Raw genomic sequence first — 17,846 nt, 5'->3', positions numbered from 1 at the left:
CCTTCAACAGCCCCGCTCTCTACTCCCAGCCTCCAACAGCCCCGCCCTCTGCTCCCAGCCTCCAACAGCCCCGCCCTCTACTCCCAGCCTCCAACAGCCCCGGCCTCTGCTCCCAGCCTCCACTGACCCTGGCCTCTGCTCCCAGCCTCCAACAGCCCCGCCCTCTACTCCCAGCCTCCAACAGCCCCGCCCTCTGCTCCCAGCCTCCAACAGCCCCGCCCTCTGCTCCCAGCCTCCAACAGCCCCGCCCTCTACTCCCAGCCTCCAACAACCCCGGCCTCTGCTCCCAGCCTCCGCTGACCCCGGCCTCTGCTCCCAGCCTCCGCTGACCCCGGCCTCTGCTCCCAGCCTCCGCTGACCCTGGACTCTGCTCCCAGCCTCCGCTGACCCTGGACTCTGCTCCCAGCCTCCGCTGACCCTGGACTCTGCTCCCAGCCTCCGCTGACCCTGGACTCTGCTCCCAGCCTCCGCTGACCCTGGACTCTGCTCCCAGCCTCCGCTGACCCTGGACTCTGCTCCCAGCCTCCGCTGACCTTGGACTCTGCTCTCAGCCTCCGCTGACCCTGGACTCTGCTCTCAGCCTCCGCTGACCCTGCCCTGGCTTCGGGGTAGGTGGTCTTGGATTCAGCCTCGGCTTTACCTTGCTCGCTGTTGAACACGGCTAAAAGACGGAACATAAATGCTCCACAAGTCGCAGCGAAGAATCCGCGCCAATAATTGCGCACGGCGAAATGCGATGACATCACCTCCACGCTGAAGAGCACGCCTGCAGAGATCACCGGTCACTGACGCCATCATTAATGGACCAGGATATAGGAAACAGAAAAGGTGAGATCACCTACCGCTAATGGGCGCGCCAAAGACGGTGGAGACGCCAACGGCCGCCGCGGCCACCAGCATCTCGTGCTCCTTGCTCTTGTTCTGTGGAGATATCAGTAGGGTCATGGTGGAAATGAAGCTGCAGCACTGCCCCCTGCTGGACATAGGGCTACAGACCTCATATTGTCCGGTGACTGACGTCCTCATCCGTCCGAGGTACGCAGCGATCATGCTGGACAGATGGACAAAGGGACCCTGGAATGACAGGAAGACCCCCTCAGCTGTGCACTGGCGTCTGTCAGGGGTCCCCTACCGAGGGCACCAGCACTCACCACTTTACCCAGGAATATGGTGCTGCCCGCGGCCAGGGTGCAGGTCAGGCCCACCACCTTGGCCCCAAAGTTCTTGATGGTGAGATATTCCTCCAGGATGACCCCGGTGAGGATGGTCTTCAGCTCCGGGATTCCTGAGCCTGTGGATACAGAGAAATAATCGCGCCATTCCTGTGCCCAAAACTTGTCATCGCTGCAGCACCTCACCTGACACATGGACACCTAATTCTGTAACCCCCCCATGTGTTAATCTGCCCACCCTATTGTGTATAGGCTCCACCTCTCAGTGCTTGCCCCCCCTGTCGTCATGGTTACACACTACATTGTAGCAGTTTGAATTTCCTAATTCCACAACAGTTAAACGTCAAGCTCCTCCCACTTATGGAATGATCAGGTCATATGATACCACTTTACCAAGTGGGTAAAAATTTGCATAACGTCTGCAGGCAGTGATGCATCATGGGATATAATTTCTCAATTATTAAAGATCTTACCCCCGGAGTGAGGGGTGATACTCTGAGCAAAGCCGGTGGAGAAGGCGACCAGGGCGATGGGGTACACCACCCAGGAGAGGTATCGGAGCAGGCTGTAGTCCCCCAGTTCCTGCTGGAGCCACCGATGAGCTGTGCGGAGACATGAAGGATTAGGCATGAGGCGCAGAGGACCTGGGAATATAAGTGGAGGGGAGCGTATACCGTTCAGTAATTTGGAGACGGTGAAGTCCATGGTGAAGCTTATGAGAGCCATGATGACCCCCAGAGCAAAGAGGAAATACCAGTCATCGCCCACGCGGAACAGTATGGCCTTCACCCCCTGGAGGAACGCTGCGGAAAGAAAGACGACTCAGGACCTTCTTACAAGGAATCTCTGCACTCCTCCACACTTCAAACTGATCAAGACGTTCCCAGCTCACTACAATCACCCCAAAATCCCCTCTGCCATATCCACAACTGCACTGGACGCAGACGGACAGTTCAAACCCAGCTACCCGGGAGGTCGGGGACCAGCAGATCCTACTCAACTATGTACAGACATTATACTGTGTGTGGGGGGGAATGTACTGTGAGGACATCATACTGTGTGTGGGGGAATGTATTGTGGGGACATCATACTGTGTGTGGGGAATGTACTGTGGGGACATCATACTGTGTGTGGGGGGAATGTACTGTGAGGACATTATACTGTGTGTGGGGGGAATGTACTGTGAGGACATTATACTGTGTGTGGGGAGAATGTACTGTGAGGATATTATACTGTGTGTGGGGGGAATGTACTGTGAGGACATTATACTGTGTGTGGGGAGAATGTACTGTGAGGATATTATACTGTGTGTGGGGGCAATGTACTGTGATGACATCATACTGTGTGTGGGGAATGTACTGTGGGGACATCATACTGTGTGTGGGGGGAATGTACTGTGAGGACATTATACTGTGTGTGGGGGGAATGTACTGTGAGGACATTATACTGTGTGTGGGGAGAATGTACTGTGAGGATATTATACTGTGTGTGGGGGGAATGTACTGTGAGGACATTATACTGTGTGTGGGGGGAATGTACTGTGAGGACATCATACTGTGTGTGTGGGGATGTACTGTGAGGACATTATACTGTGTGTGGGGAAATGTACTGTGAGGACATCATACTGTGTGTGGGGGAATGTACTGTGAGGACATCATACTGTGTGTGTGGGGAATGTACTGTGAGGACATCATACTGTGTGTGGGGGAATGTACTGTGAGGACATCATACTGTGTGTGGGGGGAAATGTACTGTGAGGACATCATACTGTGTGTGGGGGAATGTACTGTGGGGACATTATACTGTGTGTGGGGGAATGTACTGTGAGGACATTATACTGTGTGTGGGGGGAATGTACTGTGGGGACATCATACTGTGTGTGGGGGAATGTACTGTGAGGACATCATACTGTGTGTGGGGGAATGTACTGTGAGGACATCATACTGTGTGTGGGGGAATGTACTGTGAGGACATCATACTGTGTGTGGGGGAATGTACTGTGAGGACATCATACTGTGTGTGGGGGGAATGTACTGTGAGGACATCATACTGAGTGTGGGGGCAATGTACTGTGATGACATCATACTGTGTGTATGGGGGAATATACTGTGAGGACATCATACTGTGTGTGGGGGAATGTACTGTGATGACATCATACTGTGTGTGGGGGAATGTACTGTGATGACATCATACTGTGTGTGGGGGAATGTACTGTGAGGACATCATACTGTGTGGGGGGAATGTACTGTGAGGACATCATACTGTGTGTGGGGGAATGTACTGTGAGGACATCATACTGTGTGGGGGGGGAATGTACTGTGAGGACATCATACTGTGTGTGGGGGGAATGTACTGTGAGGACTTTATACTGTGTGTGGGGGAATGTACTGTGAGGACATTATACTGTGTGTGTGGGGAATGTACTGTGAGGACATCATACTGTGTGTGGGGGAATGTACTGTGAGGACATCATACTGTGTGTGGGGGGAATGTACTGTGAGGACATCATACTGTGTGTGGGGGAATGTACTGTGAGGACATTATACTGTGTGTGTGGGGGAATGTACTGTGAGGACATCATACTGTGTGTGGGGGAATGTACTGTGAGGACATCATACTGTGTGTGGGGGAATGTACTGTGAGGACATTATACTGTGTGTGGGGGGAATGTACTGTGAGGACATTATACTGTGTGTGTGGGGGAATGTACTGTGAGGACATCATACTGTGTGTGGGGGGAATGTACTGTGAGGACATCATACTGTGTGTGGGGGAATGTACTGTGAGGACATCATACTGTGTGTGGGGGAATGTACTGTGAGGACATTATACTGTGTGTGGAGGAATGTACTGTGAGGACATCATACTGTGTGGGGGGAATGTACTGTGAGGACATTATACTGTGTGTGGGGGGGAATGTACTGTGAGGACATCATACTGTGTGTGGGGGAATGTACTGTGAGGACATCATACTGTGTGTGGGGGAATGTACTGTGGGGACATCATACTGTGTGGGGGGGAATGTACTGTGATAACATCATACTGTGTGTGGGGGAATGTACTGTGAGGACATCATACTGTGTGTGGAGGGAATGTACTGTGAGGACATCATACTGTGTGTGGGGGGAATGTACTGTGATTACATCATACTGTGTGTGGGGTGAATATACTGTGGGGACATCATACTGTGTGTGGGGGAATGTACTGTGAGGACATCATACTGTGTGTGGGGGAATGTACTGTGGGGACATCATACTGTGTGTGGGGGAATGTACTGTGGGGACATCATACTGTGTGTGGGGAAATGTATTGTGAGGACATTATACTGTGTGTGGGGGAATGTACTGTGGGGACATCATACTGTGTGGGGGGGAATGTACTGTGATGACATACTGTGTGTGGGGTGAATATACTGTGGGGACATCATACTGTGTGTGGGGGAATGTACTGTGAGGACATCATACTGTGTGTGGGGGAATGTACTGTGAGGACATCATACTGTGTGTGGGGGGAATGTACTGTGGGGACATCATACTGTGTGTGGGGGAATGTGCTGTGAGGACATCATACTGTGTGTGGGGGGAATGTACTGTGAGGACATCATACTGTGTGTGGGGAGAATGTACTGTGAGGACATCATACTGTGTGTGGGGGAATGTGCTGTGAGGACATCATACTGTGTGTGGGGGGAATGTACTGTGGGGACATCATACTGTGTGTGGGGGGGAATGTACTGTGGGGACATCATACTGTGTGTGGGGGGAATGTACTGTGGGGACATCATACTGTGTGTGGGGGAATGTACTGTGGGGACATCATACTGTGTGTGGGGGAATGTACTGTGGGGACATCATACTGTGTGTGGGGGAATGTACTGTGAGGACATCATACTGTGTGTGGGGGAATGTACTGTGAGGACATCATACTGTGTGTGGGGGAATGTACTGTGAGGACATCATACTGTGTGTGGGGGAATGTACTGTGGGGAAATCATACTGTGTGTGGGGGGGGAATGTACTGTGAGGACATCATACTGTGTGTGGGGGGAATGTACTGTGGGGACATCATACTGTGTGTGGGGGAATGTGCTGTGAGGACATCATACGGTGTGTGGGGGAAATGTACTGTGGGGACATCATACTGTGTGTGGGGGAATGTACTGTGAGGACATCATACTGTGGGTGGGGGAATGTACTGTGGGGAAATCATACTGTGTGTGGGGGGGAATGTACTGTGGGGACATCATACTGTGTGTGGGGGAAATGTACTGTGGGGACATCATACTGTGTGTGGGGGAATGTGCTGTGAGGACATCATACTGTGTGTGGGGGGAATGTACTGTGAGGACATCATACTGTGTGTGGGGGAATGTACTGTGAGGACATCATACTGTGTGTGGGGGGAATGTACTGTGGGGACATCATACTGTGTGTGGGGGGGGAATGTACTGTGGGGACATCATACTGTGTGTGGGGGAATGTACTGTGAGGACATCATACTGTGTGTGGGGGGAATGTACTGTGAGGACATCATACTGTGTGTGGGGGAATGTACTGTGAGGACATCATACTGTGTGTGGGGGGGAATGTACTGTGGGGACATCATACTGTGTGTGGGGGAATGTACTGTGAGAACATCATACTGTGTGTGGGGGGGATGTACTGTGGGGACATCATACTGTGTGTGGGGGAATGTACTGTGGGGATATCATACTGTGTGTGGGGGGATGTACTGTGGGGACATCATACTGTGTGTGGGGGAATGTAGTGTGGGGACATCATACTGTGTGTGGGGGGATGTACTGTGGGGATATCATACTGTGTGTGGGGGGAATGTACTGTGGGGATATCATACTGTGTGTGGGGGAATGTACTGTGGGGATATCATACTGTGTGTGGGGGGATGTACTGTGGGAAAATCATACTGTGTGTGGGGGGAATGTACTGTGAGGACATCATACTGTGTGTGGGGGGGATGTACTGTGGGGACATCATACTGTGTGTGGGGGGAATGTACTGTGAGGACATTATACTGTGTGTGTGGGGAATGTACTGTGAGGACATCATACTGTGTGTGGGGGAATGTACTGTGAGGACATCATACTGTGTGTGGGGGAATGTACTGTGAGGACATCATACTGTGTGTGGGGGAATGTACTGTGGGGACATCATACTGTGTGTGGGGGAATGTACTGTGAGGACATCATACTGTGTGTGGGGAATGTACTGTGAGGACATTATACTGTGTGTGTGGGGAATGTACTGTGAGGACATCATACTGTGTGTGGGGGAATGTACTGTGAGGACATTATACTGTGTGTGGGGGGGAATGTACTGTGAGGACATCATACTGTGTGTGGGGGAATGTACTGTGAGGACATCATACTGTGTGTGGGGGAATATACTGTGGGGACATCATACTGTGTGTGGGGGGAATGTACTGTGAGGACATCATACTGTGTGTGTGGAGGAATGTACTGCGAGGACATCATACTGTGTGTGGGGGAATGTACTGTGAGGACATCATACTGTGTGTGGGGGAATGTACTGTGAGGACATCATACTGTGTGTGGGGGGAATGTACTGTGGGGACACCATACTGTGTGTGTGGGGGAATGTACTGTGAGGACATCATACTGTGTGTGGGGGAATGTACTGTGAGGACATCATACTGTGTGTGGGGGAATGTACTGTGAGGACATCATACTGTGTGTGGGGGGATGTACTGTGAGGACATCATACTGTGTGTGGGGGAATGTACTGTGAGGACATCATACTGTGTGTGGGGGGAATGTACTGTGGGGACACCATACTGTGTGTGTGGGGGAATGTACTGTGAGGACATCATACTGTGTGTGGGGGAATGTACTGTGAGGACATCATACTGTGTGTGGGGGAATGTACTGTGGGGACATCATACTGTGTGGGGGGGAATGTACTGTGATAACATCATACTGTGTGTGGGGGAATGTACTGTGAGGACATCATACTGTGTGTGGAGGGAATGTACTGTGAGGACATCATACTGTGTGTGGGGGGAATGTACTGTGACTACATCATACTGTGTGTGGGGTGAATATACTGTGGGGACATCATACTGTGTGTGGGGGAATGTACTGTGAGGACATCATACTGTGTGTGGGGGAATGTACTGTGGGGACATCATACTGTGTGTGGGGGAATGTACTGTGGGGACATCATACTGTGTGTGGGGAAATGTATTGTGAGGACATTATACTGTGTGTGGGGGAATGTACTGTGGGGACATCATACTGTGTGGGGGGGAATGTACTGTGATGACATACTGTGTGTGGGGTGAATATACTGTGGGGACATCATACTGTGTGTGGGGGAATGTACTGTGAGGACATCATACTGTGTGTGGGGGAATGTACTGTGGGGACATCATACTGTGTGTGGGGGAATGTACTGTGAGGACATCATACTGTGTGTGGGGAATGTACTGTGAGGACATTATACTGTGTGTGTGGGGAATGTACTGTGAGGACATCATACTGTGTGTGGGGGAATGTACTGTGAGGACATTATACTGTGTGTGGGGGGGAATGTACTGTGAGGACATCATACTGTGTGTGGGGGAATGTACTGTGAGGACATCATACTGTGTGTGGGGGAATGTACTGTGAGGACATCATACTGTGTGTGGGGGAATGTACTGTGAGGACATCATACTGTGTGTGGGGGAATGTACTGTGAGGACATCATACTGTGTGTGGGGGAATGTACTGTGAGGACATCATACTGTGTGTGGGGGGAATGTACTGTGGGGACATCATACTGTGTGTGGGGGGAATGTACTGTGAGGACATCATACTGTGTGTGGGGGGAATGTACTGTGAGGACATCATACTGTGTGTGGGGGGAATGTACTGTGAGGACATCATACTGTGTGTGGGGGGAATGTACTGTGAGGACATCATACTGTGTGTGGGGGGAATGTACTGTGAGGACATCATACTGTGTGTGGGGGAATGTACTGTGAGGACATCATACTGTGTGTGTGGGGGAATGTGCTGTGAGGACATCATACTGTGTGTGGGGGGAATGTACTGTGAGGACATCATACTGTGTGTGGGGGGAATGTACTGTGAGGACATCATACTGTGTGTGGGGGGAATGTACTGTGAGGACATCATACTGTGTGTGGGGGGAATGTACTGTGAGGACATCATACTGTGTGTGGGGGAATGTACTGTGAGGACATCATACTGTGTGTGGGGGAATGTACTGTGAGGACATCATACTGTGTGTGTGGGGGGAATGTACTGTGAGGACATCATACTGTGTGTGGGGGAATGTACTGTGAGGACATCATACTGTGTGTGGGCGAATGTACTGTGAGGACATCATACTGTGTGGGGGGGAATGTACTGTGAGGACATCATACTGTGTGTGGGCGAATGTACTGTGAGGACATCATACTGTGTGTGTGGGGGAATGTGCTGTGAGGACATCATACTGTGTGTGGGGGGAATGTACTGTGAGGACATCATACTGTGTGTGGGGGGAATGTACTGTGAGGACATCATACTGTGTGTGGGGGGAATGTACTGTGAGGACATCATACTGTGTGTGGGGGGAATGTACTGTGAGGACATCATACTGTGTGTGGGGGAATGTACTGTGAGGACATCATACTGTGTGTGGGGGAATGTACTGTGAGGACATCATACTGTGTGTGTGGGGGGAATGTACTGTGAGGACATCATACTGTGTGTGGGGGAATGTACTGTGAGGACATCATACTGTGTGTGGGCGAATGTACTGTGAGGACATCATACTGTGTGTGGGGGGAATGTACTGTGAGGACATCATACTGTGTGTGGGGGGAATGTACTGTGAGGACATCATACTGTGTGTGGGGGGAATGTACTGTGAGGACATCATACTGTGTGTGGGGGAATGTACTGTGGGGACACCATACTGTGTGTGTGGGGGAATGTACTGTGAGGACATCATACTGTGTGTGGGGGGAATGTACTGTGAGGACATCATACTGTGTGTGGGGGGAATGTACTGTGAGGACATCATACTGTGTGTGGGGGGAATGTACTGTGAGGACATCATACTGTGTGTGGGGGGAATGTACTGTGAGGACATCATACTGTGTGTGGGGGAATGTACTGTGGGGACACCATACTGTGTGTGTGGGGGAATGTACTGTGAGGACATCATACTGTGTGTGGGGGGAATGTACTGTGAGGACATCATACTGTGTGTGGGGGGAATGTACTGTGGGGACATTATACTGTGTGTGGGGGAATGTACTGTGAGGACATCATACTGTGTGTGGGGGAATGTACTGTGAGGACATTATACTGTGTGTGGGGGAATGTACTGTGGGGACATTATACTGTGTGTGGGGGAATGTACTGTGAGGACATTATACTGTGTGTGGGGGGATGTACTGTGAGGACATCATACTGTGTGTGGGGGGATGTACTGTTATTATTTTCCACAGTTGGGGGTCATGAGTCTCCGCCCACCATTCAGGATCCGTGCAGCTTGTTATATGATGCCGGCTCGTGGTGGTCTCCGTCCTCACCTTTCATTCTCCTCCGTGTTTTCGGGAAAGGTCTGAGCACGTCTTTCCTCGCCAGCAGCCTGTCCTCTGCGTGCCCCTGCTCAATCACCAGCGACTCCATAACTCCAGCAACAAGCCTCAAGAGCCTCAGGTGCTAGTGACCCCAGCAGCCAATCACAGGAGAGTGCGAAGAGACAGGACGGTGTCTGCTGAAGATTGCAAGCTCTTGTGATCAGCGGAGGTCTCTGCTGTACATCCTCCAAATGATGGGAGAGATAGAAAATAATCTCCGTATGATTCCAGCTCCTGAGGAACGAGACAGTGAACGACACCAAAGACAGAAGACATTATATATTGTTATATAATACAGGAGAAGTGGTACTGTGCAATGTATATATACAGGACAGGAGAAGTGGTACTGTGCAGTGTATATATACAGAATAATACAGACACTGAGGATTACACCCAGTATACAGGACAGGAGAAGTGGTACTGTGCATTGTATATATACAGAATAATACAGACACTGAGGATTACACCCAGTATACAGGACAGGAGAAGTGGTACTGTGCAGTGTATATATACAGAATAATACAGACACTGAGGATTACACCCAGTATACAGGACAGGAGAAGTGGTACTGTGCAGTGTATATATACAGAATAATACAGATACTGAGGATTACACCCAGTATACAGGACAGGAGAAGTGGTACTGTGCAGTGTATATATACAGAATAATACAGGTACTGAGGATTACACCCAGTATACAGGACAGGAGAAGTGGTACTGTGCAGTGTATATATACAGAATAATACAGACACTGAGGATTACACCCAGTATACAGGACAGGAGAAGTGGTACTGTGCAGTGTATATATACAGAATATTACAGGTACTGAGGATTACACCCAGTATACAGGACAGGAAAAGTGGTACTGTGCAGTGTATATATACAGAATAATACAGATACTGAGGATTACACCCAGTATACAGGACAGGAGAAGCGGTACTGTGCAGTGTATATATACAGAATAATACAGACACTGAGGAGTACTCCCAGTATACAGTACAGGAGAAGTGGTACTGTGCAGTGTGTATATACAGAATAATACAGATACTGAGGATTGCACCCAGTATACAGGACAGGAGAAGTGGTACTGTGCAGTGTATATATACAGAATAATACAGATACTGAGGATTACACCCAGTATACAGGACAGGAGAAGTGGTACTGTGCAGTGTATATATACAGAATAATACAGGTACTGAGGATTACACCCAGTATACAGGACAGGAGAAGTGGTACTGTGCAGTGTATATATACAGAATAATACAGATACTGAGGATTACACCCAGTATACAGGACAGGAGAAGTGGTACTGTGCAGTGTATATATACAGAATAATACAGATACTGAGGATTACACCCAGTATACAGGACAGGAGAAGTGGTACTGTGCAGTGTATATATACAGAATAATACAGATACTGAGGATTACACCCAGTATACAGGACAGGAGAAGTGGTACTGTGCAGTGTATATATACAGAATAATACAGACACTGAGGATTACACCCAGTATACAGGACAGGAGAAGTGGTACTGTGCAGTGTATATATACAGGACAGGAGAAGTGGTACTGTGCAGTGTATATATACAGGACAGGAGAAGTGGTACTGTGCAGTGTATATATACAGGACAGCAGGAGTGGTACTGTGCAGTGTATATATACAGGACAGCAGGAGTGGTACTGTGCAGTGTATATATACAGAATAATACAGACACTGAGGATTACACTCAGTATACAGGACAGGAGGAGTGGTACTGTGCAGTGTATATATACAGAATAATACAGATACTGAGGATTACACCCAGTATACAGGACAGGAGAAGTGGTACTGTGCAGTGTATATACAGGACAGGAGAAGTGGTACTGTGCAGTGTATATACAAGACAGCAGGAGTGGTACTGTGCAGTGTATATACAAGACAGCAGGAGTGGTACTGTGCAGTGTATATACAGGACAGGAGAAGTGGTACTGTGCAGTGTATATACAGGACAGGAGAAGTGGTACTGTGCAGTGTATATACAAGACAGCAGGAGTGGTACTGTGCAATGTATATACAAGACAGCAGGAGTGGTACTGTGCAGTGTATATACAGGACAGGAGAAGTGGTACTGTGCAGTGTATATACAGGACAGGAGAAGTGGTACTGTGCAGTGTATATACAGGACAGGAGAAGTGGTACTGTGCAGTGTGTATATACAGGACAGGAGAAGTGGTACTGTGCAGTGTATATATACAGAATAATACAGATACTGAGGATTACACCCAGTATACAGGACAGGAGAAGTGGTACTGTGCAGTGTATATATACAGAATAATACAGATACTGAGGATTACACCCAGTATACAGGACAGGAGAAGTGGTACTGTGCAGTGTATATATACAGAATAATACAGGTACTGAGGATTACACCCAGTATACAGGACAGGAGAAGTGGCACTGTGCAGTGTATATATACAGAATAATACAGACACTGAGGATTACACCCAGTATACAGGACAGGAGAAGTGGTACTGTGCAGTGTATATATACAGAATAATTCAGATACTGAGGATTACACCCAGTATACAGGACAGGAGAAGTGGCACTGTGCAGTGTATATATACAGAATAATACAGATACTGAGGATTACACCCAGTATACAGGACAGGAGAAGTGGTACTGTGCAGTGTATATATACAGAATAATACAGATACTGAGGATTACACCCAGTATACAGGACAGGAGAAGTGGCACTGTGCAGTGTATATATACAGAATAATACAGATACTGAGGATTACACCCAGTATACAGGACAGGAGGAGTGGTACTGTGCAGTGTATATATACAGAATAATACAGATACTGAGGATTACACCTAGTATACAGGACAGGAAAAGTGGCACTGTGCAGTGTATATATACAGAATAATACAGATACTGAGGATTACACCCAGTATACAGGACAGGAGAAGTGGTACTGTGCAGTGTATATATACAGAATAATACAGATACTGAGGATTACACCCAGTATACAGGACAGGAGAAGTGGTACTGTGCAGTGTATATATACAGAATAATACAGATACTGAGGATTACACCCAGTATACAGGACAGGAGAAGTGGTACTGTGCAGTGTATATATACAGAATAATACAGATACTGAGGATTACACCCAGTATACAGGACAGGAGAAGTGGTACTGTGCAGTGTATATATACAGAATAATACAGATACTGAGGATTACACCCAGTATACAGGACAGGAGAAGTGGTACTGTGCAGTGTATATATACAGAATAATACAGATACTGAGGATTACACCCAGTATACAGGACATGACTGATGGACTAGTGAATTGCGCTCCTGGTAACCTAATAAATAAGACACCACACACTGCGTGACATGGATTAAAATTTTGGCCACAGCAGCCCTTTATTTTTTATAAGAAAAAACATCAACAAGAAAAAAACGAGATTATCGGCCCAGAGATGTGGTTGTTATAAATCCCAGCCCCATATCCCCCTCCGCCGTGTACACCTAGCTCAAGGGGGAATCTGGGTATACCCCTTGATCATTTTCCTTGTGTCCGCTGAGCTCCTCCCCAGGGACCCATCTATTCCACTGTCCACTGAGCTCCTCCCCAGGGACCCATATTCCACTGTCCGCTGAGCTCTGGCCCAGGGACCCCATTAAAAACATAATTCTCCAACCAACAAAGAGGGGGTTTAAACAACCACATCCCGCCAAGACTCGCTCTTGTGACACCTTACAAGAGTGAGTTCCTCCACAACTTAATGGCTCGTTCTACTCCTTCTTGTATTCCCAACATCCGTATATCAATGCCAATGTCATTAAGATGTACCTTATCATCTCTCCAAAATTGTTCCTTTGTATTTTCCAGCATCTGGTGACGTATGGCCACCCCTCCGTTTTCCAACACAAATTTTGTTATTTTTTTATTAACTTTTATCCTTGTATTATTGATGCGAGCCACTGATCGCGCTGTTCTCCACATTTGTCTAGCTACTATATCCGACCAGACCACCACTGTTTCTGGGTAAGACCTCCATAAATTCAACATATCGAGCTTTATGTTCCTAACTAAATGTCTTGATGTTCTTATTGCTAAATCATTACCACCTGAATGGATAAGTAAGACGTCCGGGGGGCGGTAGAACTCCACATGATACTGGATTTCTTTTAACAGCTGATGCCACTGCATTCCCCTCTTTCCTATCCATGTCACCCGTGCCAAGGAACTGGGCAACCCCAACTGTTTGCCATTAGGCCTGACTGCTGCACGTAAGGCCCCCCAAAAAACAAATGAATGTCCCATGATCCAAACCAGGCATTGCTGTTCAGCTAAAACAAAAAACAAAAACACAATTATCACACAATTATCTAAATGAAGACACAACTACTATAAGATTACCAAAATGTACACATATATATACATGTACGCCATTTATAATAAATGCAATCTAATGTAGCTCTTAAATCTGCTCGATTCCCATCTCCCGATTTTTTTAACTATGTCAGGCCCTAAGCCCCATCTAGCAGCTTCTGTGGCTGCTCCTATCCTAAATGAGTGTGAAGTGAATGCATTTGGAGACTCTCCCAATATTGTCAGGCATTTTTTAAGAACTGCTGTGAATTGAAATTGTGACAATGACTTACAATCCTCATGAATTAGTAATGAACCTTGGATATTTGGCCTTATTGAGACATAGTTTCTAAAACAGATGACCGGGCAGGCCCTGGACCCGCTTAAAGGAAACAATGTGATCCATTTTCCTCTACCCTGTTGATCAGTTTTTGACTTTGCCAGAAAACATTCCAATCTGTCTGTGTACTGATGCACGTCCTCGGCTTGTAGACCCAGTCTGTCTGTGTACTGATGCACGTCCTCGGCTTGTAGACCCCCTCTGTCTGTGTACTGATGCACGTCCTCGGCTTGTAGACCCCCTCTGTCTGTGTACTGATGCACGTCCTCGGCTTGTAGACCCCCTCTGTCTGTGTACTGATGCACGTCCTCAGCTTGTAGACCCCCTCTGTCTGTGTACTGATGCATGTCCTCGGCTTGTAGACCCCCTCTGTCTGTGTACTGATGCACGTCCTCGGCTTGTAGACCCCGTCTGTCTGTGTACTGATGCATGTCCTCGGCTTGTAGACCCCCTCTGTCTGTGTACTGATGCATGTCCTCAGCTTGTAGACCCCGTCTGTCTGTGTACTGATGCATGTCCTCAGCTTGTAGACCCCCTCTGTCTGTGTACTGATGCACGTCCTCAGCTTGTAGACCCCCTCTGTCTGTGTACTGATGCATGTCCTCGGCTTGTAGACCCCCTCTGTCTGTGTACTGATGCACGTCCTCGTCTTGTAGACCCCCTCTGTCTGTGTACTGATGCACGTCCTCGGCTTGTAGACCCCCTCTGTCTGTGTACTGATGCACGTCCTCGTCTTGTAGACCCCCTCTGTCTGTGTACTGATGCACGTCCTCGGCTTGTAGACCCCCTCTGTCTGTGTACTGATGCACGTCCTCGGCTTGTAGACCCCCTCTGTCTGTGTACTGATGCACGTCCTCGGCTTGTAGACCCCCTCTGTCTGTGTACTGATGCACGTCCTCGGCTTGTAGACCCCCTCTGTCTGTGTACTGATGCACGTCCTCGGCTTGTAGACCCCCTCTGTCTGTGTACTGATGCATGTCCTCGTCTTGTAGACCCCGTCTGTCTGTGTACTGATGCACGTCCTCGGCTTGTAGACCCCCTCTGTCTGTGTACTGATGCACGTCCTCGGCTTGTAGACCCCCTCTGTCTGTGTACTGATGCACGTCCTTGTCTTGTAGACCCCCTCTGTCTGTGTACTGATGCATGTCCTCAGCTTGTAGACCCCCTCTGTCTGTGTACTGATGCACGTCCTCGGCTTGTAGACCCCCACTTCTGGTGGAGCTACTCGACACTAACTCGCTGATTCTAAAAGCTCCAGAAAAGGCCAGTGTGAATGCACAACTAAAGAGAAACACTTCAAAGGGACTGCTCCAGACTCGGCCTAGTACACTCAGTATCTGCTGCAATAACTGGAAAGAAATCGGACGCCGTTTATCTCTGGTCCTTTTACAACTTTTCCTGTAACCCTTTAGGACCTGCTTAACTAAAAAATGCTTTGTGTAATCAGTGAAGTCGTGCAACTTAAACCAAAAAGCTAATCCAGACATTTTACTATCAACAAGCTGAGGACATGCATCAGTACACAGACAGACGGGGTCTACAAGCCGAGGACGTGCATCAGTACACAGACAGAGGGGGTCTACAAGCCGAAGACATGCATCAGTACACAGACAGACGGGGTCTACAAGCCGAGGACGTGCATCAGTACACAGACAGAGGGGGTCTACAAGACGAGGACGTGCATCAGTACACAGACAGACGGGGTCTACAAGCCGAAGACATGCATCAGTACACAGACAGACGGGGTCTACAAGCTGAGGACATGCATCAGTACACAGACAGAGGGGGTCTACAAGCCGAGGACGTGCATCAGTACACAGACAGAGGGGGTCTACAAGACGAGGACGTGCATCAGTACACAGACAGAGGGGGTCTACAAGCCGAGGACATGCATCAGTACACAGACAGACGGGGTCTACAAGCCGAGGACATGCATCAGTACACAGACAGAGGGGGTCTACAAGCCGAGGACGTGCATCAGTACACAGACAGAGGGGGTCTACAAGCTGAGGACGTGCATCAGTACACAGACAGAGGGGGTCTACAAGCCGAGGACGTGCATCAGTACACAGACAGATTGGAATGTTTTCTGGCAAAGTCAAAAACTGATCAACAGGGTAGAGGAAAATGGATCACATTGTTTCATTTAAGCGGTTCCAGGGCCTGCCCGGTCATCTGTTTTAGAAACTATGTCTCAATAAGGCCAAATATCCAAGGTTCATTACTAATTCATGAGGATTGTAAGTCATTGTCACAATTTCAATTCACAGCAGTTCTTAAAAAATGCCTGACAATATTGGGAGAGTCTCCAAATGCATTCACTTCACACTCATTTAGGACAGGAGCAGCCACAGAAGCTGCTAGATGGGGCTTAGGGCCTGACATAGTTACACAAACCGGGAGATGGGAATCGAGCAGATTTAAGAGTTACATTAGATTGCATTTATTATAAATGGCGTACATGTATATATATGTGTACATTTATTATAAATGGCGTACATGTATATATATGGGTACATTTATTATAAATGGCGTACATGTATATATATGTGTACATTGTGGTAATCTTATAGTAGTTGTGTCTTCATTTAGACAATTGTGTGATAATTGTGTTTTTGTTTTTGTTTTAGCTGAACAGCAATGCCTGGTTTGGATCATGGGACATTCATTTGTTTTTTGGGGGGCCTTACGTGCAGCAGTCAGGCCTAATGGCAAACAGTTGGGGTTGCCCAGTTCCTTGGCACGGGTGACATGGATAGGAAAGAGGGGAATGCAGTGGCATCAGCTGTTAAAAGAAATCCAGTATCATGTGGAGTTCTACCGCCCCCCGGACGTCTTACTTATCCATTTAGGTGGTAATGATTTAGCAATAAGAACATCAAGACATTTAGTTAGGAACATAAAGCTTGATATGTTGAATTTATGGAGGTCTTACCCAGAAACAGTGGTGGTCTGGTCGGATATAGTAGCTAGACAAATGTGGAGAACAGCGCGATCAGTGGCTCGCATCAATAATACAAGGATAAAGGTTAATAAAAAAAATAACAAAATTTGTGTTGGAAAACGGAGGGGTGGCCATACGTCACCAGATGCTGGAAAATACAAAGGAACAATTTTGGAGAGATGATAAGGTACATCTTAATGACATTGGCATTGATATATGGATGTTGGGAATACAAGAAGGAGTAGAACGAGCCATTAAGTTGTGGAGGAACTCACTCTTGTAAGGTGTCACAAGAGCGAGTCTTGGCGGGATGTGGTTGTTTAAATGTCTTGATGTTCTTATTGCTAAATCATTACCACCTAAATGGATAAGTAAGACGTCCGGGGGGCGGTAGAACTCCACATGATACTGGATT

General features: G+C 48.1%; 1 protein-coding gene across 2 annotated transcripts in view; it reads right to left on the bottom strand.

The window, feature by feature from the left end:
• Positions 1 to 17,846, bottom strand: part of LOC142256887 (chloride channel protein ClC-Kb-like) — a 65,796-nt gene that overhangs the window by 29,688 nt on the left and 18,262 nt on the right. Inside the window, exons 2-8 of one of the 2 annotated variants that reach the window (XM_075328849.1) lie at positions 9,738 to 10,022; positions 1,847 to 1,975; positions 1,646 to 1,774; positions 1,152 to 1,291; positions 997 to 1,074; positions 843 to 921; positions 641 to 766 (exon numbers count right to left, since the gene is read on the bottom strand). In XM_075328849.1, the coding sequence (XP_075184964.1) occupies positions 641 to 766; positions 843 to 921; positions 997 to 1,074; positions 1,152 to 1,291; positions 1,646 to 1,774; positions 1,847 to 1,975; positions 9,738 to 9,837 (781 nt within the window). In that variant the 5' untranslated portion in view covers positions 9,838 to 10,022. Of the gene's footprint in view, positions 1 to 640; positions 767 to 842; positions 1,075 to 1,151; positions 1,292 to 1,645; positions 1,775 to 1,846; positions 1,976 to 9,737; positions 10,023 to 17,846 lie in introns of both variants that reach the window. The other variant, XM_075328848.1, reaches the window with a different exon arrangement.

This window comes from Anomaloglossus baeobatrachus, chromosome 11 (genome assembly GCF_048569485.1).
Source record: "Anomaloglossus baeobatrachus isolate aAnoBae1 chromosome 11, aAnoBae1.hap1, whole genome shotgun sequence".
In the NCBI taxonomy this organism is placed as follows: Eukaryota; Metazoa; Chordata; class Amphibia; order Anura; family Aromobatidae; genus Anomaloglossus; species Anomaloglossus baeobatrachus.
This window is presented reverse-complemented; position numbering and strand designations above follow the sequence as displayed.